This window comes from Emydura macquarii, unplaced genomic scaffold (genome assembly GCF_026122565.2).
Source record: "Emydura macquarii macquarii isolate MOO-44397 ecotype Brisbane River unplaced genomic scaffold, CSIRO-AGI_Emac_v2 contig_1876, whole genome shotgun sequence".
NCBI classification, from domain to species: Eukaryota; Metazoa; Chordata; order Testudines; family Chelidae; genus Emydura; species Emydura macquarii.
Window position 1 is genome coordinate 21,151,970 of NW_027132013.1, and position 26,526 is coordinate 21,178,495.

Genomic DNA, 26,526 nt, shown 5'->3' on the forward strand with positions numbered 1-26,526 from the left:
AGTACTCAACCAGAAAATATCAAAGAAATCTTGTACAAGAGCAGTCTCAAAAACAAATAGGAGAAGGCATTAACAAAAGGGGTCAAGTCCCCATTGGCCTAAAGAATAGTCAAAGTGGGGTGAAACTGGTCAAGAGCAAGAAGCCATCCCCTCATAGATGGGTCTTGCACCATGCCTTTAAGGAAGAGGTCCCCCTTTAAGGTAGAGGTCCCCGAACTGTGAGGCAGGGGGGGTGGAGGAATGTTTGGGGAGGCATGGCAGGGCCTGGGCCATCCTTCATTAAGGGCAGGAGGGAGCGCTACCCAGCCCTGCTGTGCCCCGAGCTCTACTTCAGCCCCAGTCACAGTTCCCAGCCACTGCTCCTGGCCCAGGCCCTGGCTCCCAGCCACAGCTCCGGCCTCAGTTCCCAGCTGCAGCCTCTGGCCAGGCCCTGGTTCCTGGCCACCATTCATGGCCTGGCCATGGCTTCCAGCCTCAGGCTCCAGACACCGCAGCCCTGCTCCTGATCTCAGTGCCTGGCCGCTGTTCCCCCGCCCGGTGGCCAGCAGCTGCAGCCCCATTCCCAGCCATGGTGCCTGGCCCCAACCGTGGCCCAGCCCCTGGCACCCACTGCTCCCTGCCCGCCCACTCTGCACCCACTGCTCCCTGCCTGGCACCTGCTGTTCCCCGCCCCAGTTTACGGGAGGGCGGGGGGTGCAGACATAAGTAAGGGAGGCACAACCTAAAGAGTTTGGGGACCACTGCCATAAGGCATTCAGGAAGGGACTCTAATAAACCTCCCGGAGAGAGTTACACAGCAAAGGATCTTTGACCATGTATGCAGGTCACTAGACCAGGCCTGATTACACTTAAGGACCAAAGCAGGCCTGTCACAGCCAATCATGACTGTCAAGTGAGGACACAGCAATTGCCTCTAGATATAAATACTTAAGGACTTGACTATGAAGGGCTTTTTGTCTATAGTGCTTTTATATCACAATGAGTAACATTTTGGTTAGAAAGACCCACATAAATATTGACAAAACGTTTTAGATTGATATAAACTGTGAAAAGTGAAGTGAAAAGTTTCATCACAGTGAGTTATCAGCAGATATGAAAAGCTGGATCTATTATGAGTTACTTTGTGATATCACATGATAGAGAAAATATCTTGGAGTCTTTTTTGATTTTTATAATCTATTTTTAATATGTTTTTATGGTAAATATATAAAACCGTATAAAACAAAAAAGCACACTAAAAATGGTTCAAAAAAATGTTCCTTGAGTATTGTACATGAATGACTTCTGCTCTTGGCAAATCCTATTCACATATATCTACATAGAACAACATTGTAACCCAGTTTCTATGCCCTTATTAAGAAAAAGTTAACTTGCTCTGTGGGTAGTGTGGCAAGGTGGGCCTGTTTTGCCCCATGTGTCTGCGCTCCTTACGGCTATGCCGGTGGTGTGGCTGGGTGGGAGCGGGGGGGGGGGCCCAGTCCCGCCCTCTACCCCAAGCCCCGACCCAGAGACCCTGCGAGGAGTAGCCTCAAACAGCTTAGTCCAAGGGGCTACTACCTTCCCTGGATCACTCTTCTGTAGCCCCCCCGGCTTGTGGCTCTCCTTCAGGCTCTCTTCTGGTCTCCACACCTTGCAGCAGCTCTGCTCTGCTCCGCTCCGCTCCTCTACTGACTCCACACCTTGTAGCAGCTCTACTCAACTCCCTCTCAGCTGTCCCTATCTGCCTGACTGGGAGGCTTTTAACTGCTGGGGCAAGTTCCTTGATTGGCCCCAGTTGGCCTGATTGGCCTAAATGGCCTAATTGCCCTGGAGTGGCCGCAGCTGGATCACCCAGGGAACAAAGGTTTGCTAAGCCTGGGGCTGACATATATGCCTTACAGCACCCTCCTATAGCTGTCAGGGCTGGCCCCGTCACACATCCTCCCCCCCTGCTCAAACCCACCGGGTTGGGCAACTTGGGACGTCATACAGTGTACGCGGGACAGGCCATCGGCATTCCCATGGTGACTGCCCACCCGGTGTTGTATGGTGAACCGGAAAGGTTGCAGGGACAAGAACCACCTGGTTACCCGTGCATTTTTCTCCCTGTTCCGGTGCATCCACTGGAGGGGAGCGTGATCAGTCACAAGGGTAAAGTGGCGCCCCAGCAGGTAGTAGCGGAGTGCCTCCATAGCCCACTTGACTACGAGGCACTCCCGTTCTACAACGGCGTACCACTGTTCCCTAGGGAGGAGTTTCCTGCTGAGGTACAATACAGGGTGTTCCTTGTCTCCCGCCATCTGCGAGAGGACCGCACCCAAGCCCACCTCAGAGGCATCAGTCTGTAGGATGAATTCTTTTGTAAAGTCCGGGGCGAGGAGTATGGGGTCACTGCAGAGGGCCGTCTGCAAGTCTGTAAAGGCCTCTTCGGCTGCAGTGGTCCATCGTACCATCTCTGGGCCCCGGGCCTTTATCAGGTCTGTCGGGGCTGGCTCTGGAGGCGAAATGCGGGATGAATCACTGGTAGTACCCCACCACACCTAAAAATGCTCGGACCTGCTTCTTCCGGTTAGGCCGGGGCCAATTCTGGATAGCCTCTAGCTTATTTAGTTGGGGTCTCACCACACCCCTCCCTATGATGTATCCGAGGTATCGAGCCTCAGCTAGACCTATGGTACACTTGGTGGGATTGGCGGTGAGGCCGGCCTGCCGCAGGGTGTTCAATACCCCTTCTACCTTCCTCAGGTGGGTTTCCCAGTCTGGGGTGTGAATGACTATGTCGTCCAAATACGCGGCTGCATAGTCGACATGGGGGCGCAGCAGCTTATCCATTAGACGCTGGAAGGTAGCTGGGGCCCCATGTAGTCCGAAGGGAGGACAGTGTACTGGAACAACCCGTCTGGTGTAGAGAACGCGGTCTTTTCCTTTGCCTCTTCGGCTAGAGGGACCTGCCAATATCCCTCGGTCAGATCAAGGGTAGTTAAGAACTGAGCCTTGCCCAATCGATCCACGAGCTCATCTATTCGGGGCATGGGGTATGCATCAAACTGAGAAACCTCATTGAGCCTGCGAAAGTCATTACAGAACCTCGTCGTGCCGTCAGGTTTAGGCACTAGCACGATTGGGCTAGACCACTGACTATGGGATTCTTCTATGATCCCCAGCTCCAACATTTTCCTGACTTCGGCCCTAATTTCCTCTCTCTTGGCCTCAGGTATTCGGTAGGGCCTCATCGTAACCCTGGCTCCGGGGTTTATGATAATGGGGTGAACAATTTCCGTTGTTCGTCCTGGCTTAGTTGTGAAGACATCCCGGTTTCAGGCTACCACTTCAGTTGCCTCAGCCTTCTGGTTTGGTGTTAGGTCCGGGGATATCTTCACTTGTTCAAGGGGTTCTACGTCCTGGGTTAAGGCCACACATACTTCCCGAGCCTTCCAGGGTTTTAATAAGTTGATGTGATAAATCTGTTCTTGTTTGCGACGCCCTGGTTGTCGTACCTTATAGTTTGTCTCCCCCACAGGCTCAACCACTTCGTAAGGCCCCTGCCACTGGGCCAACAACTTGCTTTCAGCGGTGGGGACTCGTATCATTACCTGGTCCCCTGGATGAAATCGTCGCACTGTGGCTTGACGGTTATAGTGGGCCTGCTGGGCTTTTTCCAAATGTTCCCGTACAATGGGGGTGACTCGGGCTATCCAGTCCCTCATCTGGAGCACATGATCAACTACGCTCTTCCCTGGTGTGGGCTCCTCCTCCCATATTTCCCTGGCTATGTCCAGGATTCCCCGGGGGTGACGTCCGTATAGTAATTCAAAGGGGGAGAACTCTGTGGAGGCCTGAGGAACCTCCCGGATGGCAAACATGAGGTACGGCAGCAAGGCGTCCCAGTCCTTCCCATCTCGGCTTACCACCACCTTTATCATGGCCTTGAGGGTCCTATTGAACCTTTCTACAAGGCCGTCTGTCTGAGGGTGGTAGACGGAAGTCCGTAGGGCCCGCACATGTAGGAGAGTACACAAGTCCTTCATCAGTTTTGACATGAATGGGGTACCTTGGTCCGTTAATATCTCCTTGGGTAGCCCCAGCCGGGCAAAAATCTTCACTAGCTCATTTGCAATTACCTTCGAGGTGGTATTCCGCAAGGGGACAGCTTCCGGGTACCTGGTGGCGTAGTCGAGGACAACAAGTATGTGTTGGTGGCCTAGAGTCGTTTTCTCCAAGGGACCCCCTAGATCTATGGCAATCCGTTCAAACGGGATTTCAATGATGGGGAGGGGCACTAAAGGGGCCCGTAAGTGAGGCTGGGGGCTGTGTAGCTGGCATTCCGGGCATGTGGCACCGTAGCGCCAAACCTCCTCATGTATGCCCGGCCAAAAGAACCAGTGTTTTTTCAACCCCCAAGTGCCCTCCAAAGAGATGGCTGTGGGCCAAGCTCAGCACAGCTCTTTGGTGTTTCTGGGGCACCAGGAGCTGGATCACCTTCTCTCCATTTACTTCCGTAGCCCGATACAGTAAATCCCCCTTTAGCATGAAATACGGCCCTGGACCCCGAGTTTTCCCCTCCACAGGCACTCTGTCTATCTCTGCCACGTCTTTTCTGGCATTGACGTACCTCGGGTCTTCAGCCTGATCTCGGCCAAAGTTCCCTCGTGCCGATCCGGGTTGTTCAAGATCCAAGGGACCCATTTCTACCTCTGCTTCTGGTCTGGTGTGATCTGGTTCGGGGTCCGCTTCGGGCCCTTCCTCTCTCAGGGCAGCTTCTCTAGCTGTGGCCCGGGTCTGCCTGCCCACCATGGCTGGTTTCAAACCCTGGGCCAAGATCCTTGTACCCAGTGCCTTGGCTGCCCTCCTTTCAGCCCTGGTCTTTCAGCCCTTCCCTGGGGCCGGGAACAGATTCTCAGCAATCTCGGAGAACATCGGGGGGTGGCTATCTACGGAGGCCAGTCCATTAGCTTCAAGGCCCTCCCCTTCTCCTGACCCCTCCAGGGGAAGTAGGGTTCCAAACCCTGGGAAATCTCTTCCTATGAGTACCGGATATGGAAGCCTAGGAACTACTCCTGCTGTCACCCTGGTGACACCTCCCGGAACTTCGATATCCACTGGGACGGTTGGGTAGTAACTAACGGCCCCATGAACGCAAGTTACTCCTGTGCGTTTAGCCTGTGTCAGTTGGCTGCACTTTACAAATTTCCCAGAGATGAGCGTAATGGTGCTCCCGGAGTCTACCAGGGCCAGGGTCTTAACTCCGTTTAACTTCACAGGCCTCGTATACCTATGTGGGGTTAGGGCGACCCCCACCAGGTGGATTAGGCTGCAGGAGTCTGCCCAGGTCCCCAGGTTACATTGCATGGGTTCCTCCGAATTGGGGCATTGGGCAGCTATGTGTCCCCACTCCCCACATGCATAGCATCGGTAGGAGGCCCTAGGCAGTCCTTTATCCTTTGGGCTAAGGGGTCTGACCCTATACTCTCTGCCCACATCACCCCGTCCTTTGGTAGCCTCCAGAGGGCCCTCCGTTTCCCTCATCTTCTGCCCAGTCTTCCCCAGATTCTCGGGTGTCTGGATCCCAGAAACTGGGGTAGGCCTTTTGATCCGGGGTAAGTCCTCTCTGGTGATCGGGTAAGACCCCTGGCCATTACCCGTCTCTCTACTAGAGCAACTAGTTCATCGTAGGAAGACGGGTCATTCTGGCCTACCCAGGCGCGGAGGTCCGGCGGTAGTCCCCTCATGTACCGGTCAATGACGAGAATCTCAAGGATCTTTTCTGGCGGGTGGATCTCTGGCTGCAGCCACTTCTGTGCGAGATGGGCAGGGTCAAATAGTTGTGATCGCTGGGCCTTGTCTTCCTGGTACCTCCAGCTGTGGTATCTCTGGGCCCGCACAGCCATTGTTACTCCCGCCCGAGCCAGGATCTCTGTTTTTAACTGTGATAGTCTGCTGCAGCTACTGCGGGCAGGTCATAATAGGCCTTTTGGGCTTCTCCATACAAAAAGGGGGCGAGGATACCAGCCCACTGGGCTTGGGGCCAAGCCTCACGGGTGGCGACCCTCTCAAAGGTGAGGAGGTATGCCTCCACATCATCCTCCGCAGTCATCTTCTGCAGATAACTGGTGGCCCGTAGTGTTCGCATCCCCTCTCGCCCAGGAGTGTGGGAGGTCAGGGTCTTCAGGTGGGTCACCACTTCTCGCAAGAGGGCCCGGTCCTGGTTGGCCTGGCTGATCAGCAACTGGTTAGTCTCTTGCTGGAGCCGCATTGATTCCTGCTGGGAGGCTATCTGAGCCCTGGTGGCCTCTTGCTGGGCCCCCGTGGCTTGTATGAGGGCCTTGACTATGTCCTCCATTATGGACGGGGTTTTTTTTTTTTTTTTTTCCCCTCTTCTCTCTCTAGCTGCTGCGCACAAATCCCACTTCTGACACCAGTTGTGGCAAGGTGGGCCTGTTTTGTCCCATGGGTCTGCGCTCCTTACGGCTATGCCGGTGGTGCGGCTGGGTGGGAGCAGGGGGGGGGCCCGGTCCCGCCCTCTACCCCAGACCCCGACCCAGGGACCCTGCGAGGAGAAGCCTCAAACAGCTTAGTTCAAGGGGCTACTACCTTCCCTGGGTCGCTCTTCTGTAGCCCCCCCGCTTGTGGCTCTCCTTCAGGCTCTCTTCTGGTCTCCACACCTTGCAGCAGCTCCGCTCCTCTACTGACTTCACACCTTGTAGCAGCTCTACTCAACTCCCTCTCAGCTGCCCCCATCTGCCTGACTGGGAGGCTTTTAACTGCTGGGGCAAGTTCCTTGATTGGCCCCAGCTGGCCTGATTGGCCTAAATGGCCTAATTGTCCTGGAGTGGCCGCAGCTGGATCACCCAGGGAACAAAGGTTTGCTAAGCCTAGGGCTGATATATATGCCTTCCAGCACCCTCCTATAGCCGTCAGGGCTGGCCCCGTCACAGTAGATAGGATTTTTTAAAAATGGACAACAGGCTCTTCTCTCATGCTAGATTTTGCAAAAGGTTTAAGTATAATCTTTGTCTTTATTACATAAGACGTATTAATCTATTAGTTTTACTCAGAAGGATGCCTGCCCCTTACATTTTAAAAGAATATATTTGCCGCAGACAAAACACTGCAAAATACTTTGTCTAACAGACTGTTTGGAGTGTATGGAATATCTATGGAATTTCCATTTTACATTTATTGCAATTCTTCTGCCTGTTAAACGTGAGTCGATTCTTTGCATAGTGTGGTTTCATAAATATTTTGTATGTTGAGACCACTTTTCAGATATCTTTTGTCATCTTTCCTTTGTTAGATTTGCTTGCCTTTTCCTTCATTGCTCTTAAAATATCATTTAAGCAGAAGATTTTAGTTTAAATTTAGGCCTAAAATTAGACAGCCATATCCATATGTAAGCTCCTGTGTGTCTGGTTTGCACATATAAGCTAATTTTAGATGCTCAGCTTTAGGCAAGCAGATTTGAAAATTGGTTCTTTCTGTGCTAATGGAGGCATCCAAGTCATAGAGACCGAGTGAAATCTGAGGGCTTGCTGCATATATAGGGAAAACTTGCAATGAAACCTGGAAAAGATCACATTTACTATACAATCTCCTATTTTAATTAAAGTATTTCTTTAATTTCTTTTAATTAAAGTATGTCTTAAAGTATTCCCATATATATTGAAAAGTAATCTGCTCCCCCTTTATTGGGAAAACTCTCAATTAAACAACTGATTGTCTGTCCCTTGACACATACTTAAATGTGGGTTTTATTGTGTTTTTTTTTTTTTTTTTTAAAGTTTATTTATACCACAGTTCTTTGTCTATCAAGGTTAATTTTCTTTAAGGATGTCTTTGAAATATAATATAAATTATCACTTCCATTTTACTTCAAAACAAGGATATGTATTTAATATCTGGTAGTGAAACCTCACAACAGATAAATTAATTTTGGATATTTATCCATGAAATGCTACTATTAGCTGTTGTTAAAATAGCATTTATAGGGTATTTATATATTTACCTTTTGAATGCTGTGGTTCAACTTTAAATTTATAATCTAGGAATATAATGTGTGTATGTGTGAGATGCTTTATGGTATAGCAGTAGTTTAAAATGTTGGGGGGAGCAAATTTAAGGATTGCTTGAGTGTAAATATATTAAATAAAATACACACTTGTATGGAGGTTAAAAGTAGGGAAAGCTCTCCACCATTCTTGCCTGGAAAGGGATCTGAAATTACCTGGTTCACATATAGGTTCAAAGCTTTAATTTGGTTTGGTGTCCGAATACATGGAACACCTATATATCAGTTGTGTAGCAGAAGGGGAGTCTAGTTATTGGCATAAAAATGTACACATCAGTTCTTCGAGTGCTTGCTCATGTCGATTCCGTGTTAGATGTGTGCTCACCCACATGTATGGGTTCCAGAGAATTTTTGCCTTAGAGTCTTTTTGCTAACTCTGACACCCCTTGGAGCCCTGCACTCGTGGTGGTATATGAGGTGCTGCCAGGCCTGAACCCCCGTCTTTCAGTTCCTTCTCCGCCCATAACAGTTACTGAAACGTGTCTCTCTTGCGATCGCAAGCGCTTCGTAGTGGTTTATAGTCGTAATTTAGTTGCTTGTATATGGTTAATAGTTAGATAGTTGGTTTTAGTGGTCCTCCTAAGGACATCTGCCTTAGGGGCAGGGCATGTCCCGTTCCTTGGGATTCAAGCCCTGTTCTTTTTGCCATATTCCCTACCCCCCTAATGATCCCCAAGGTAATTGTTTGAAGTGTTTAGGAGAGATGCACAGAAGAGACAAGCACAAGATCTGTAAGGGCTTCAGGCCATGGACTGAAAAAGACGGACATTCGCCCAAAAGCCCTTTTGATGGATGCAGCACTCAGACTGACCTCAGAACCCTCCCGCTCAGATTCAGTGCCAAGTACTTCAGCGTTGGTGCAGAACGCATCGCCGACACCAGGCCCTTCTTAACGCCGCTTGCCTTCACCGGTACTGAAGAAATGGCAGAAGATATAGTGCACAGATAGAGGCCATTCCCCCACGCCCAAAAAGGACAAGAAGGCGGAGTCGGGCAAAGGACTCTTTGTTAGGCCAGTTGCCTGCATTGGAGTGGCAGGAGCTAGCTTCCCTGCCAAAGGCTTCAAGCTCGCTGAGGGAACCACCTCTGATTATAGACTGATAGATTTTAAGGTTAGAAGGGATCATTATGATCATCTAGTCTGACCTCCTGCACAATGTAGGCCACAGAACCTCACCCACCCCCTCCTGTAATAGACCCCTAACCTATGACTGAGCTATTGAAGTCCTCAAATCATGATTTAAAGACTTCAAGGTACAGAGAATCCACCAGCAAGTGACCCATGTCCTATGCTGCAGAGGAAGGTGAAAAACCTCCAGGGCCTCTACCAGTCTGTCCTGGGGGAAAATTCCCAATCCCCAAATATGTGATCAGCTAAACCCTGAATATGTGGGCAAGACTCACCAACCAGACACCCAAGAAAGAATTCTCTATAGTAACTCAGAACCCACCCCATCTAGCATCCCTTCACAGGCCATTGGGTAGTGGAAGGCGGACCGTCCACCTAGTGGTGCCTTCAACACCAGAGGCCTTTCAAGCAGTCAGGGACCTTATGGTACGACTGGTGCCTCCCACTCCATGGGACCTTCTCTCAGCAGCAGAGTCGGTGAAGACATCCGCCTCCGGGGAAAACCCGCTATGGGACCACCACAGTGGTTGACTGACGCCACACCTCTGAATCCTGGCACCAGTCCATAATACCTTAGCCCTCGTCTCCTACACGTCAATGAAGAGCTCCACACTGGTCTCTAGCTCCATGCCTGGTCCCCAGCTCCAAAGCATGAGTCTTTGGCCATGTATTGCCAATCTCGGTCACCTGGTAAAGGTCCTCATGATCCTGACACCAGTCACTGATCTCCATTGCCCCATTCCCCAACGCTGCACCGCTTGCTGCTGTCTCATCATTCCTCCCCTGCGCGGCATCGCGCTCAGGAAGTACTGGCACCAATCACCTCCTTGGCGCACCATTCCCCGGTACTGCATTGTAGCTGACAGGTGGAAGCGCTGTCTGCTCCACCATGGTCCACCAGGGAAGAACCATCCTCTTTGGAATTGAAAGGAGGATCCAGCCACCAGTCCCAAAAGCACTGGCCAGCGGGTGCACAAGCTTTGGGCGCACTTCCCCCAGCAGGAAGCTGGCTCCAGGGGCAATGGCTGGTCCAGTGGCCATACTGGAATCTGTGGGGGATCCCCATGATGCTAAGACCCTACTCTTACCAATCGTCTGCAGCCGATTCCGAAAGGCGGTCCACGATACTGACTGGCTTGTGCGAGAGCAGGATTCAGTTTCCGATGCCAGCACCAATTCGAAAGATCCAGAGCTAGGTATAGCTCCTGTGGAAGAGGAGGAAATGCCAACCCCTTTCCCAGTGATCCCGTCCTCCTCCTCATCCCTGGATGAGGCAGTCACCAGACTGGCCCCTACAGTCCCTCCTGATGACTTTTGGGGCCCCAGGAGCTCCTCAAAAGGATAGCCTTCAAGCTGGGTTTAGAGGCAGAGGAGCTCATGGAGCCTATGGATGGCCTCTTTGACATTCTGGGAGCTGCAACACCAGCCAAGGTCGTATTGTCAGTGCACAAAGGGGTGCTTAAGGCCTTATGGCATACCCCGTCCCCCTTCCATCAACATCAAAAAGGGCCGAAAAGAAATTACGTTCTGGCCAAGGGATATGAATATCTTTTCTCACACCCACCCCCAGGGTCCCTGGTGGTGGCAGCTGCCAACAAGAGGGCCAGGCAAGCTCAACGCCCAAAAATAAAGATGCAAAGAAGCTGGACCTATTCGGAAGAAAGATTCATTCCACAGCCAGACTTCAGCTTAGAATCTCCAATCAGCAAGTGTTGCTGGGGAGACATACCTACAACTTATGGGACTCAATGGCAAAATTCAGGACTCACTGCCTCGAGAGACTGGATAGGAGTTTGCCTCCATCCTGGAGGAAGGCAAGGCTGTAGCTAGAGCCTCCCTACAAAGAGTGCTAAGATGTAGCTGACTCAACAGCCAGGTCAATGGTCTCTGCAGTGTCTATGTACAGATGCTTCTCACTGCAATCAGGGTTATGCCAGGAGGTGCAGCAGTTCATCCATGACCTTCCTTTTGAGTGCAATGCCCTTTTTTTCCAGAGCAGACTGACACCAGGCTCATGGCCTAAAGGATTCTAGGGCCACTTTACGCTCTCTGGGACCATAAGCCCTGCAGGCCTCCTGAAAGCAATTCCGCAACAGACAGAGTTTGGACCCATGTGGCCATAGTCCCACTGCTCATCCTATTATCCCTGACTTGGTGGACAGACCCTAAGTCGGTACGGGAAGGAATACCCTTTGAAGGACCATCCCCCTTGGTGATGCTAGTCTCCAACGCATTGGATTTGAGCTGGGGAGCCCATCTCAACGATATCGGCACACAAGGGCTCTGGACGTAGGAGGATCACTTCCTCCATATAAATGTCAGAAACTCAAGGCAGTACATCTGGCTAATCAGGTGTCCTTTCCCTACCTGATAAGCAGAACAGTTTAAGTTCTAATGTACGTTTCCACTGTGATGTTTTACCTTAACAAGCATTTGTCAGCCTTGTGCCAAGAAGCCCTTTGCTTCTGGGACTTTTGTATGCAAAACGACATTCATTTCGTGGCCTCACATCTCCCAGGTGCCAGGAATGTCCTAGTGGATCTGATTAGCGGGTCCTTTTCATCTCGTCACAAGTGGTCACTCCACCCAGAGGTTGTCAGCATAGTTTTCCAAAGGTGGGGGACTCCCCAAATGGACCTGTTCACATCCAGACAGAATAGGAAATGCCACCATTTCCACTCGACCTGCATGCTCACCAGAGATTCTGTCTGATGCCCTCCTGCTTTCATGGGTGGGGACTTTGCTGTATGCCTTCCCACTGATACTGTTGGTTCACAAGGCCCTCTTGAAGATCAAATGGGACAGGGCAAACATAATAAGGATAGTTCTGGTGTGGTTATGGCAACAGTGGTTCGGCATGATGCTGGAGCCCTCAACGCCATGGGCAGCAGAAAACCTTCCATCAGAGCCACATACCTGGCCAAATGGAAGAAGTTTTTCTGTTGGGCTTTGAGACAAAATCCCTCCCCTTACAAAGCCTCAATTCAATCCATATTGGACTACCTGTTACATCTCAAGCATCAGGGCATAGCCCTCTGGTCATTGAAAGTTCATCTGGCAGCTATTTCAGCCTTCCATCCTCTGATCCAGGGTGGCTCGATCTTTTCTCATGGCATGACTACCAGGTTCCTAAAAGGCCTGGAGAAGCTTTACCCTCAAGTTAGGGACCCTATCCATCTGTGGGACCCGAACCTGGTATTAATGGGGCTTACAGGACCCCCATTCAAACCATTGACTACCTACTCTCTGCTGCTCCTCTCCTGGAAGGTTTCCTTCCTGGTGTCAATCATCCTAGCACAAAGGGTTTCTGAGATTAGGGAGCTCACCTCAGAACCTCCATACAGTGTTTTGTAAGGACAAGGTCAAACTGCAATCCCATCCAGCCTTCTTACCAAAGATGGCGTCACAGTTCCACAGTAACCAGGACATACTCCTTTCAGTATTCTTTCCAAAGCCACATAGGTCCAGGGAAGAGTGCAGGTTGCATACCCTGTATATTAGATGGGCCTTGGCCTTCTACATCAAGAGTACTAAACCCTTCCATAGGTCGTTGCAGCTCTTTGTTGCAGTAGCAGATAGGATGAAAGGTTTGCCGGTCTCTTCCCAGAGGATCTCCTCGTGGATAACTGCCTTCATCAAGTTCTGTTACGAACAATCAAAGGTGCCTCCACCAGCAGTTGTAACAGCCCACTCTACCAGGGCACAAGCCTCTTCGGCAGTCTTTCTAGCACAGGTACCAATCCAGGATATCTGCAGAGCTGCTTCCTAGACTTTAGTCCATACCTTTGCGTCCGATTATGCTATAACCCAGCAGGCGCAGGACGATGCTAGCTTTGGCAGAGCAGTACTGCAAACGGCACATCCACAAACTCCAACCTCACCTCCAGGGATCCTGCTTGTGAGTCACCTAACATAGAATTGACATGAGCACGCACTTGAAGAAGAAAAAGCAGTTACTAACCTTCTGAAACTGTTGTTCTTCAAGATGTTGCTCAAGTCCATTCCATGACTCATCCTCTGTCTCTGCCATCAGAGTTGAGGGCAAGAGGGAACTGAGGGGGCCGAAGGGCCGGCGGCGCCTCATATACTGCCGCATGAGTGCGGTGCTATAGAGGGCACCAGAGCCAGCCCTAAGGATATCACTAAGGCAAAAAATCTCTGGTAGCCGTGTATGTGGGCGTATACACACCTAACGTGGAACAGACATGAGCAACACATCTCGAAGAACAACAGTTACTGAAGGTTAGTAGCCATTTTATATACCATTTTGCTCTTTGAATTCTTGTTTCTATGTTGCACAGAGGTCATTCTCCTTACTAGCTGATTTTTCTTTTCAATGTTGCAGGTACTTTGAAGCCATACAACTGAATTCTCGACAGCGTCTTCATGTTGAACAGATATTTGACTTGGAGAACGGAGAGTACCTCTGCCCACTCTGCAAATCTCTTTGCAATACTGTGATTCCCATTGTTCCTTTGCAGACTCAGAAGATAAACAGGTGAATTTTTTAGGGGCTGTCTATTTCATGATTCTAAGAATAAAAGCTGTTTAGTGATTCTAGGGGAGCCAATCTCTGATGGAAAGTTTTTGAATAATCTTTCCAACTGCTATAAGGGACTACTTAAATCCTTATTGATCACCCATCCAACCATGCCTGTCCTGGAAAATATGTTCTTGGAAAAAATTTCTAATATCATAGACCACTTAGGTTTCTCACCAGTGAGAAAATATTTCTAGTACTTAATGCAAATTCTGAAGTTTAATTAATGTTTGCTTAGAGTACCTTAATAGTTGTGTAAATGGTAAGTGTGAACTTGTTCTTTTTCACAGAGATGTGCTATATGTTTTTCAAAGATTAGGCTTCAGGTTGTCAGGTCACTGCTTACCTATCTTTTAACGTAACCACTGCTTTTTATTTCTGTTCTCAGTGAGGATGCAGAGGCAGTAGCTCAAATTCTGTCACTGGCTAGGTGGTTGGAGATTGTCATGGCCAGGATATCTGGATACAGTATGAAAAACACTGAAGGTTGGTTATCTTAGCTTTTGAGCTTTATACTAGGATCGTTTTCAAAAAAATTACCCTTTGAATTTTTCATTATTACTAGCAAGACAATTTAAGTATTTATTTAGAACACAAATAAAGTATTCTGTATTCTAGAACAATCAGCTGGTGTTTTAGGTAGAGAGATTGCTACTTGAGTCTTCAGTCATGTGGTCTCACTATAAGAAAATACATAAAAGAAAGTACTAATGTACTTTTCCTTTGTGAACCAAGGATCCAAACACATTGTACACTCTCTTCTTGTCTCTGAATGCCTCTGTCCCCCGAAATGGTGATCCAGGGTAAAATTTTCAAAAGTGCCTAAGTGATCTAGCCACCCTAAGGGCTTGCTGTACTTGAAATGCTACATGTGCCACTATAGCACCTCAGTGTTGACATTACCTTTGCTGATGGGAGGGGTTCTACTTGGGCGTTGGTCATCCATCTCCCTGAGAGGTGGTAGGCAGTTCAGTGGAATTCTTCCATTGACCTAGCACTATCTACATTGTAGTTTAGGTTGGCTTAACTACGTCACTCAGGTGTGGGTTTTTGCACCCGTGAGCAATGTAGTTAAGCCGACATAATTTTCTGGTGTAGACCAGGCTTTAGTCTTACGGTAGATTTAGGCTCCTAAGTCATTAACGAACCTTTGAAAACTTTACTCTTAAGCTTTAAAAATAGTTCTAAATAAATGAGCAACTACATTAAATCTTTGAACAAATTTATTAAAGTGGCTGATTACTTTTTAAGGTAAAAAAGTCATTATTCAGCCCAAAAAAACCAGTGATCATTTTCAGTTAATTTTCTAGGCAGTCCTAATCTGAGCAATGCTGCTGTCATGGTCTTACTGTGCAACTGTCATGAATGAGTTTTCAGTAATATACAACAAACTGTTTTTAGATGTACTTTTTCAAAGTATTGTTAAGTCAGTGACTTTTTCTGACACAGCTATGTGTCTGCAATAGTTAATTGACAGACAAGAAGGGAGCTTCAATAAGGTACTATTAGTGTAGGCATGGCTGCCCCATCTATCACAAAAACACTCAATGAGATGATGGTCTTAGTCTTTAAAAGCAGCATTCCAACGAAGAGCATTTTTAGGTTATTCTCTTGCAGTATGAGGTAAGTATTTTAAAACTGGAGCTATCGCTATGTGTAAACATACTCAAGTCACATTACTCAGTGGCACAGGTATTTACTTCATTGATATATGGAATGGCATCTTCGTGTGCACTCCCACTTTTTCTTATAACTGAAAGAACTTTGGCTGTTCACAATAAGGAATTCAGTGAACATGACGGTCCTGTAGAAGAACTGTAAGGTGAAACTTGACCGTGTTCCATTTGAGTAATCACTCAGTCAGAAAAAAGTAGAGGAGCTTTAGCATAGCATAACACAGGTCTCCTTATACATAGAGCTTGACACTTATTACTGTGTTGCTTTAAATAAGAACATTAACATTAGCTCATTGGAAGTAGAGTTCATCACTACCCAAAGCAAAAATGTATAATGCCTGTACAGTACCTTTTGGAAACTCTCTCGACTCTGGTGTCAACAAGTCTTGGTGTCAGGAAAAAACAGGAATCTGCATTGCCCTAGGGCTTTTTGATTTTTGTAAGAAATCCTGATACCCCTTAGATACACTCCTCCATGTGCCCACAGTGGATATCCCCAGCTTTATGGTGCCATGTGTTTGGGAAGCAAAGTCATAGCCTTTTCTAAGCTTATGACATTTCCGGGTATTTACTCTACACTTATGACATTTCCAGGTATTTAATAACTCCTTCTTTCCCTGTCCTCCTTGGAAGAGCAGATAACATGCCCTTGGCAGGAACAGCAGCCACAAAGCCCAAAGATCCTATTAAGATTTTATGGATTAAAATATTTTATTGGGAACTGTATAAATGAAGGGGGAAAATTTAAAATGAAAGGCCAAAAATAAATCTATAAATGAATATTGCAGAAAGCATCAGTCTGCTTAGTTATAGACTATTGACACATGCTGTGGACCTGTACCTGGCAGGAAATTTCTCTTCTTTTCAGTTTCTCTCTTTGTCTCCTTACCAGCCAAGCACTGCTTTTGATTCTCAAATTTCTGAGAATAGAAAAAAATGCTATTTAGGGAGGAGGATTAGAACATACTGGCTGGTGAGAAAGCAGTGGTCTGTTACAATTATCTCAAAACGAATTTAAAAGAAAAGGGAAGTCTCTGTATGTTAAATTGTGTTTAATATGATCTAATTTCTTTTTCTGGAAGGAGAGAAGCAAAATGCTCCATCTTCAGTCAGCAAAGGAATGGGAGACTTTACTTTGGAATTTCATTCCATCCTTAGTTTTGGAGTTCAGCCTTCGTAAGTGTTGCCAATAGTTTGTATTTTGCTGGAGGAATGTGAAAGTTCCATGTTCTGTGTTTTCAAAAATGATCTAAATGTGTCTCAATATTTTGGACCTTGCCTTCAATCTTTTTTTTTAAAAAGAGGTATTTGTGTTCTGAGCACAGAACTGGGAGCCGGGAACCTCCTGATTTATATCTGGAGCTTTGTCACTGACTCTGTGTGTATTTAAACACTCTGTGCCTCAGTTTCCCCTGGCATCAGGCTTCTTTGTTTTGTAAGAATTAATGTTTTTAAAGTACTTTGAAGTTATTTATTACAGATTTACTGTGGGGGATGGGATTGGGATGTCTAACGTTGTATGGAAAAGAAAATTGTCTGCCCCTTGGAATAGAGAAATTGAGTAGATAGATTCTTTGGCTTCGGATCTCTTTACAGTATGCCTTAGGTCTTTTCCCTCCCCTCCAGGTACTGCTCCAGCTAACCTGCCCACTATTCTTCTTCTGCCCAGAGCATGCTGAATAAAGTAACAGTTCTTCACACCTTGTGTTATCTCTGCTATCCAAGCTTTTAGTGTGGTTATACTCTGAAAAATGGCTCTGTAAAAATTGCATAAATAACTCCATACTTGAGTTATGTTATTCCATATCAGAATTGTTTCAAGTACAAATACAGGCTTTTTCCCCCAACTGCTGCTGCTGCTGTGAATGCTTCCTGGTCAAAAAGCTAAATTGGGTTCTTTCTTGGACACCCATCATCTTCAGGAAGAAATATTCTGTTTGGAACTTAATTAAACATTCTGGTGCTGATGTGTGAGCCAGAATAGAATCCAGATCATTGTGCCCACAACTGTGTTAGCTATGCAGGGATTGGCGTTTCTGCTCTCTGTGTTCAAAGAGTTTGTGTTAATTAAGAATGTGCTGTTTTTGCATAGTTACTTTTCTGATCAGAATTGTCCTTCATAGGGACTAAGCAGGTACTAACTTTAGTACCTTTCTTTTAGCACAATTTAGGCTCCTTTCTTTTAGCAAAATTTCAGAATTATTAGTTAATTGTAGATTTGAAATTTTCTGCTCCCATTGCTAGTCCTTTATGAAGGATGAGTGAGAGGAGACATGTTTTCGATGTGACAACTACGTTTCTCTTTCTCCACAGCCTAAGTTCTTTATTTTCTCCCAATTTATTATTTCTCAGAATAAAATGATTATTGGTGCTGATTTCCTGAATATGGGATATAGTATGTCATGCATACTGAGGCCTACATTCTCCTAAATTTGCCCCCAGCTTTACTCTCACCTGCTCAGTTCTCAAACATTTGCTTGCAGAGATCACTAAACCAGTGCACATACATACCAAGGGGAAAACCGAAGTGCAAGAATCTGTACTGGTTATCCATGATGCATTAGGACATTTTTTATGGATAAAATCTCTTCCTTGTTTCCCTTACTGCAGAGTGATGGTCTTGGTGTTCAGGAGTTCTTGCACAAAGAACTATTTATCTTATTATTTTTGACCTTGTTAGCCACTGAACTTTAAGTTGCAGACACTGTTACTGTTCACCAGCTGAAGTTGTCCTTGCTTTCCTTCACAGAGCTAAATACTCAAGCAGTATTAAAGAAATGCTGGTTCTCTTTGCTACCACTATTTACAGAGTTGGATTAAAGGTTGCTCCCAATGAAGCTGATCCTCGCATTCCTATGATGACTTGGAGCACATGTGCTTTTACTATCCAATGTATAGGTAAAGTAAAAGTTTTGTTTCCTCTTCTCCTGGGCCTAAACACTTCCTCTTATTACATTGTTGAAATTGTGAGATGTTTTCATTAAGAGTTCATTCAAATGTGAGATCTTGAAATGCCAGTAATGATAAATGTCCAAAGTGAGCTACAGAGGATGGGGGAGAGATCATGTTGCATGCTAACTATGCATATGTCTACACTGCAGTCAGGTGCTGTGATTGCAGCATGTATAGGCAATATCTGAGCTAGCTTTAATCCGGCTAGCTCTCTAAAATAGCAATGTAGCCACGACAGCACAGGATACCTGCCAGCACAATGCCACCTCAGAATCTAGATATATACTCAGGAAACTAGCCTGTGCCTTCATCCTTGTGCCCCCTGATTACTGTGTAGACATACACTATGTGATAGCTGTACAACAGGTTCATTAACCTAGTCTCTTGTCCTCTTCAGCATAATATGTTAGAATTAAAAAATGAGGCTGACTGCTCTTCCCCTTGATCTTTATCTAAAGGAAGGGTTTCTTGATGGGTACCTTATAATGACAGAGATGCATAATTGAACTAAAACAATAGGGAAATCCTGACGACTCTTCATTGGATGAGTTAGGTTGCAACAAAATACCCCGTAATAATCCCTGAATGAATTGTGTGGTATTTTTCATTACTTCCTCGGTTTTTGTCCCAAAGGAACTTTCTAGAATTGGTAGAAGCAGCGGGAACTTGACTCTACCTTGAAACTGCTTTCTGGCAAAGATGCTAAACAAGTGCTTTGTAGTAATTAAAAAACTGATTTCTAATCTCTCTTTGGAGGAAGATCTCTTCTTACACAGATGAAATAATCTGTTCCTGTAAGAAGGATTGCATTGTTAGGCGAATGTACTTGTTTAGCTTTCCACCTCTCCATCTGTTGGTGCCGTTTACATTGCTATAATCCCTCATAAACATATTTCGCTGGATGTGCCATTTTGCCTCAACATAGCTGGTAAGATGCAAATTCAGTCCACTCTAAATATATACTGCAGTCCACCTGGAGCAACGGCATTTCAAATGATTTGTTGAACCATTAGGATTATCCTGATAAATTGGGAGACCTGATAAAGTTTCTTGCCTGTTGGTAATACTGCAGCCTTATGATCAATTTCAAGTGAGCACTGGGTTAGAATTAATGCACTTTTTAACTACTGTGCATGTTGCATTCAGCTGGGTCTCCAAAACAGGAGAGTGGACTGACAGACTCTAGACGGGGGGAAGCATGTTACTTGGCACCAGAGAAATAAAGTGCAATGATAGTTATTCACAGGTGCTCGCAGTAGAACAGGCTATGGAGTAGAAGTAAAAAGATCAGATGAATGATCAGGCAAAGCAGGTATACATTTGTACAATCTTTCTGTAAGCTCTCTCTCCTCCTCCTCCTAAATCCCTGAAGATCAGTATGTGTGGGAACATCCATCAATAGACCACAGGGAAACTACTGCAGGCCTCCATGCAGTTGTAAAATAAAATTGTCTGCTTGGTTTCTTGGGACATATGCTATTTTTTAACCTAGTCAATAATGTGCATTTTCTTCTGGGTGGTTGCTCACATATATTTCATGAAGGTATGTGCATGCTGGAGCCAGAGAGTTTTTGCAGAGATATCTGTCAGGGCAGCATGTAAGCATGGCCCCTGCCAAGGCTATATAAGGGTGGCACCACCCTGAACCCCCTCAGTTCCTTCTCATCACCTGTAACCTGAGCTAGAATTCTCCGTACGGTTTTTACTCATGGTTTTTAATTCTGCATCACCAGCAAGTTTAGCTTGCTACTTTACCTATAAATAGTCAGCAGTTAGCACCCAGTAGTCAGGTTTCACCTTTATTTTATTTTATTTAAAGTTATATTAATAGTTAGCTTTTGGTGCAAGGCAATGTTGTCATGCAGTACTTGCTAGGTTTTAAGTATTGCCCGCCATGTGGAATGTCTATTCTGAAGAGTGACTCCACCCCCACACACACTGCCTTTTGTGTCTCAGCAACGAACATATGAAGGGAGAGGTGCAGTATCTGCTCTTCCTTCAAGAAAAGAGTGCAGATTTCCAAAGGTTTGTGGCTCAAATTATTTGCATATGCTGGACACAAGGAGAGCATTGGCCTTCTATCTGAACAGGACCAAGCCTCTCAGGGTGTCTCCTCTACTCATTGTTTAATATCCTGAAAGAATGAGAGAGCAAGTAGTTTCACCATAGACAATTTCCAGATGGATTATTTCCTGTATTATGATGGCATATGGGGAGGCAAACACCGCTTTTCCACAGACCATAGGCCAATTCAACAATAGCTCAAAAGCTACTTTGGTAGCTTTTCTAAGTGAAGTCCCCATACTGGATAGTCATAGGGCTGCTACTTGGTTCTTCATGGATAACTTCATTCATTATTATATCATCATGACTGCTTCACGATCTGATGCAAACTTTAGGAAAGTGATATTGCACTCACTGTTTAAATAAACACCAAGCCCCACATCCTAATGGTGCTGCTTGTGAGTCACATGAGTGAAATAAACATGTGCAACTACTCGAAAAAGTAAAAGTTAGTATCTGTACTGTAAATGTTGTTGTTCTTTTAGATGTGATTGCATATGTGTATTCCGTGACCCATCCTGTATCCCTTCTGCATAGGAGTACTGTGGCAAACATAGTCTGATGTAAAGGAACTGAAGGGGGGTTGGGGAGGCACAGCCCTTGTGTGGTCTCAGGATGGGCCACAAGGATGCGCAGGGCACATGGACCACTCTGACTGACAGGTACTCTTGCACAAAACTCTCTGGCTGAGTCGCACTGGGCTGCATGCACAACTGAGTGGAATACATGTGTGCAACCACATCTCAAAGAACAACAGTTAAGTAACCATTTTTGTTTTCTCCTTCCCTTACTCCCCATTTTCACATTGGATGTAAAGATAACATAAATAAAAACAATAGGTTACAAGACCTAAGTATAATGCTTTTTTCCTTAAAAATTATCAAAATTTTGTTCACACTTCCACACTTTAAAATCTTGGTGTTAATCTCTGAAAAGTCTCTGTGTAAAAAAAAATGCCACCTCTACACTCAACAGATTTCCTCCCTGTGTGTATTCAGAGGCATTAGTGACAAAAATACGTTGGTTTTTTTTTTAAATATTTTGTTTTTGTTGGGCTGTTTTATTCCTATTAGCCCTGAACATACAACACAGTTGTGAGAGAGAAGGAACTGGCTTCTATTCCCTTGTGTACATCAACAGAATGTTTTTACTAAGTTTCAAGCAGATAAACCTATGCAAACCCATTGAAAGCAAAGTGGTTGCACAGGAGACACTGTGGGTATATTTTGAAGGCAGTGGGGGTTGCACAAATATAATGAATATGTAGTTTGATCCCTAGAACTCTCACCAAAGTTGATGCACAAAATGGAAAAAACCCAGGTGTGGCCCTCAGAGTCTGAGTTAAGTTTGCATGGTCTGAAATGCTTTTTTTTACTACTTATAAACTGAGAACATTTAGGTGGAAATCATTACTTTCTCTGTTTAATTTCTAGAAAACCTTCTAGAAGATGAGGGCAAACCTTTATTTGGATCTCTGCAAAATAGACAGGTATGGATAATCCAAGAATCAATTAATGTTAATGAATGTTGGACAAATGCAATTGCTTGCACTAAATACAACACTAACATCCAAAGAGATTCTCCACCCAGGATGTCTAGGAGTTTTTAGATATTTGTGTTTCCACATAGACTGATAACCAAAAGATGAGTCTGATGTAGAATACATTCCTAACTCTTGCATAGAAGTTCATACTTGATTCATTTACACTTTTTCAGTTATACCAGACTTGAAAGGGGAAATATTTCAGCACCATTCTGTTTCATTAATTATTTCTTTCCCCTTCCCCTATCCCACATTCTCTTCTTGTGCTCTAGCACAGTGGCCTTAAAGCATTAGTACAGTTTGCCGCTGCTCAAAGGACTACATCACCACAAAGCCTGATTCAGAAACATCTGATTCGTCTCCTAGCAGGTAACTGATTCTTTTTCTTTCTTCTCTCACCCCTTTCTATCCAATCTCTGCTGTGCTTTTAAGTACAGTAGAACCTCAGAGATATGAACACCAGAGTTGTGAATTGATCGGTCAGCCGAACAATATGTGGAACCAGAAGTAAACAATCAGACAGCAGCGGGCCGGGGTGGGGGGGAAGAAAGCAAATACTCTGCCTGTATTGCATCTTAAAGGTCAACATGCAGAACATGGGGTCTGCGTTGTTTCCTGTAAGTCCAGGGTGCTGTTTCACACCTTCTGCCACCCTACCCCCCTGGGAGGGGGAAGCTGTTTTCACCACCACCCCGTTAGGAGGGGGACAAACAGCCCAGGAAAGAAGCTGCCACAGGAAGCTACTGAACTGCTGCTGTTGCAGCCAGAATCTGGCCTGGAGCTGGAGTGAGAGCCAGAGTCCGGGGCTCAGAGCTCCTGCCTGCACACTGCATTCTGGAGAGTTTTAAAGGGCCACAGCCTGTGCACCGATGTGGCCCCAGTTTTGCCCATGGCTGCACTCCTGGGTCCTGCCAGCACCTCTGGGAGTGGCAGGGAAAGGGGAGGGAGGGGTGCTGGCTGCAGGCTGGCAGCCAACCCCCTGTCACGTACTGCCTCTGGAGCACACCAGGCAGTGCACAGAGCAAGCCCTGGCGAGAGGCGGCTGAGGCTTGTAGTGCCAAGAGTACAGGGCAGGCTATCCTCAGTTCACCCAAAAAGCAGGAAACAGGAATAGGGCAGGGAGCTGCTTGCAAACCAGGCAGTGCTGCCAGGTGCCACTTTTGTAGAGATCTCTCCCAGCCTCAGCTGGAAGACATTGACTGCAGGGTACTGTACCATGTTTTGTTCAGAGTTACGAACAACCTCCATTCCCGAGGTCTTCATATCTTTGCGGTTCTACTGTAAGGTTCATATAAACTTCCTTAGGAAATGGAAAACACCAATAATACAGCATAGAGAGAGAGGATTTTCTAGTGGTTACAGTTCTAACTTGGGACTCTGGAAACCTGGGTTCAATTCCCTGCTATGCCAGACTACTCATCACCTGTCTCTTGTGCCTCCTTTCCCCATCTGTAAAATAGGGATAATAATACCACTTCACCTCACAATTGTGTTAATAAATTCATTAATGTTTGAGGTGCTCAGATACTATGGTAATGGTAGGTTGATAGTTACAAAGTTCAGAGAATATGCCCACGTTGAGTGGACATGGGGAGGTTTTTATTGCGTTTGTAGCTAATCAGTCAGAGCCCTTGAGGAAGGCTGAGGTTATGCAAACAATGACTGCTCATCCTGCTGTTTTAATTCTAATTTAAAAAAAGCAATTAACATTTTTAATCAAATGTGTAATGAACCTTTGTTCTTATAGTTCTTCTACCAAACTTAAAAATGGAAGACACGCCATCCATTCTAGATGTAGATATGTTTCACGTTTTGGTAAGCATGTTCAATTTATTTTTGCAGTTAACCGTCTTGCCTCTGATGCATTATCTGTAATTCCATTGTAGATCCACATACAATTGCTGCTCTTTGTAATCAATTAAGAGGTATTTGTGTCACCTCTTTAGTAGACTTTGTATTTGTGACTTAGAGCTAAAATGATCACCAAACATCATTTAACTGAAAACATGGTCTCAGATGTTACAAGTGAGTGCTAAATAACTACATCACCATTAGAGAGGATTAATGAATAAGCCTAGGTGATTGTTAAACCTGATATTGAAAAAAATAAGTTGTAGTGTTCGTTTACCTCGGAACTACTTCTGACTCTGGTATTTCACCAATACTGTTGGCTGTTTGTCTTTTTCCACTTTAGGTAGGTGCTGTGTTATCATTCCCATCTTTATATTGGGAGGAAACTGTAGACTTGCAACCTTCATCTGTTAGCTCTGCCTATAACCACCTCTACCTCTTCCATTTGGTTACCATGGCACACATAACACAGATCCTTCTGACCTCTGCAACAGGTAAGGGTACCTCCATCTTTATATTTTTCAGGCATTTTATCCAGTTTTTACAAAACCACTTGGTTGACATTTTTAATGGAAAACTGTTAATGCCTTCCAGTTGCAAGAGCTTCATCTTAATAATAAATGTTCAGTGTTAATTTTCTCCTAACAAAAACAAAATGGCACTATTTTCACTTCCATAGCTCTGATAATCACTTTTGTGCATTTGGCCTCATGAAGCAAAGCAGTCATTGATATACTGGTAACTGACTGAGGCAACCATATGAGACTGGTAGCATTCCACATACTTTTGCTCTCTAGAAAAAACAAAGCATTGACAAAGTACAGGGAGGGAAAGGTGTAGAGGGGACTTGGGGATTCTGGTTTTCTGGTGCAGTGAAAGCCTCTGAATTTAGAGGTGAAATATGGTACTTGATAATCTGATTAGGATGGGAGTTACAGTGCTCTCTGTACTCTCTGCTATGGAACAGTACTCACAATAGCCTCATAGTAGCTCCTTATGTTCCCAAGAAACCCCACCCCACCCCTCCGTTCAATGTCAGCATACCATGGAAGAAGAAGATATTAAATCCTATGTGGCTATTAATGTAAGGGATTAAAGTCAAAAGATAAGGGTGAGGAAGCCATTCTGTAATGAGGATGAGTAGTCGCTACATTTATGATCCTATTTACCACATGCAGTTTTGTGGGGGCATATTTGTTGGATTAGGCACAAATAGAAAACGATTCAATAAAATGAAATGCTGGAAAAAAAAATTTTGTAACTTGTGTATAAAAATTTGAAAGTAATGGAGATTGATTTTGTGTAAATAGAAAAGTAATCTCCAAGTGCATTTACAATAGGGTTAATCTTTTTGTGCACAGAATCTCCCATTGCTCAATCACAAGATGACAGTGAGGAGGCTCATACTGCTGAATCTTTCTGTAGAGAAGTTTGCCAGTACACCAGTGGGTAAGTAGCAATTCAGTTGTAACGATAAATGTTTTACAAGACACATGGAAAATTGCATGGAGGTTCACCTGAGAAATACACAATAAAAAAGTTCAGACATACGTTATAGAGAGTTAGACCAGGAGTCCATGTGTTGCCTCAGCAATGTCTCCCACACTCCTGAAAATGGAAAAGATATAGATCTGCCGTCTGAATGTGACATCTTCTTTCCTAGAAAAAATGAGTATTGTATACATTTTAAATGTATACATAATGGATTGTGGTGTATCCGGACTAAATTTTGATAACATGCGCTGCAAGAATCTTAAAGCTGATTATAATTCAGTTTTTTAATCAAATATGATATCATTCACCTTTCCTTTTTTGTCTGTGTTTACTACAATTGTATTGTCACTGGTGACTCCCCATAATTAAATGTAAAATATTGTTTGTTCACGCTTATTCCCATCCTTCTCTAAGAAGATTTGAGGGATTTTTGACAGAATTTCAAAAAGTTGAGTGTCCACATATAAATCAATTCAATTTTTGAAAAAAAAAAAATTATTGGCTCTCTGCAAGAAAAAGAAAACACTGATATAATTTAGTTGCTGTATCTGATATGCTATGGAGCTGCCAACATCCTTTTTGGTCCCAGGAAAGAAAAAAGAGAAGGGAAAAAAAAAAGAAAAAAAGAAACTAAATTAAACAGTCTTGAGCCAGTTTTTAGAGGTGGGCATCTATTTGTTCTTAATAAATCTCTAAATGTGTTTTCAGAAACAATAGCAAGCACTTGAAGGATAATAAAGGTGTTCTAAAGAAATTTAACACTCATAATTCCTGAGAGGAAAGCAAAAATTAGGAATTGCATCTTGGGGGCTGTGTCTGAAGATTTTAGGCAATTTCCTACTGTTGCTCTAATGGTGGGAGCACTACTCATAGACCAGCACTCGGAACTGTTAGACGAGATGGTGATAACCTTGTTTTGAAAATTGCCAAAAATATTCTGTATATTTATGGTATAAGAGGGTATGTGCTCTGAGCTTTAACTGATATTTCTGATTTGTGCGTTATAGCTGCTTTAGCCATGATGTTCCAGGCTGGCATCTGTGGGACTCTGTTAAGAAAGGCATCACACCTTATCTTCGTTGTGCTGCTTTGTTTTTCCATTACATGCTGGGAGTGTCTCCACCCGAGGACCTGCTGTTAGGTAAGTAGAAGAGAGTAATATTTATTAGGTTTTACTTATTTTCTTAATGAATAGTGGAGTACTTAAATGCTCAAGGTATGAGGTATATACCT

General features: G+C 45.1%; 1 protein-coding gene across 2 annotated transcripts in view; it reads left to right on the forward strand.

The window, feature by feature from the left end:
- The window catches only part of UBR1 (ubiquitin protein ligase E3 component n-recognin 1), a 144,322-nt gene that overhangs the window by 96,613 nt on the left and 21,183 nt on the right, over positions 1-26,526 (forward strand). For both annotated transcript variants that reach the window (XM_067557899.1, XM_067557900.1), the window contains exons 32-41: positions 13,519-13,671; positions 14,102-14,199; positions 16,472-16,565; positions 18,139-18,287; positions 21,839-21,894; positions 22,221-22,317; positions 23,696-23,763; positions 24,143-24,293; positions 25,161-25,248; positions 26,301-26,434. In XM_067557899.1, the coding sequence (XP_067414000.1) occupies positions 13,519-13,671; positions 14,102-14,199; positions 16,472-16,565; positions 18,139-18,287; positions 21,839-21,894; positions 22,221-22,317; positions 23,696-23,763; positions 24,143-24,293; positions 25,161-25,248; positions 26,301-26,434 (1,088 nt within the window). The remainder of the gene's footprint in view (positions 1-13,518; positions 13,672-14,101; positions 14,200-16,471; positions 16,566-18,138; positions 18,288-21,838; positions 21,895-22,220; positions 22,318-23,695; positions 23,764-24,142; positions 24,294-25,160; positions 25,249-26,300; positions 26,435-26,526) is intronic.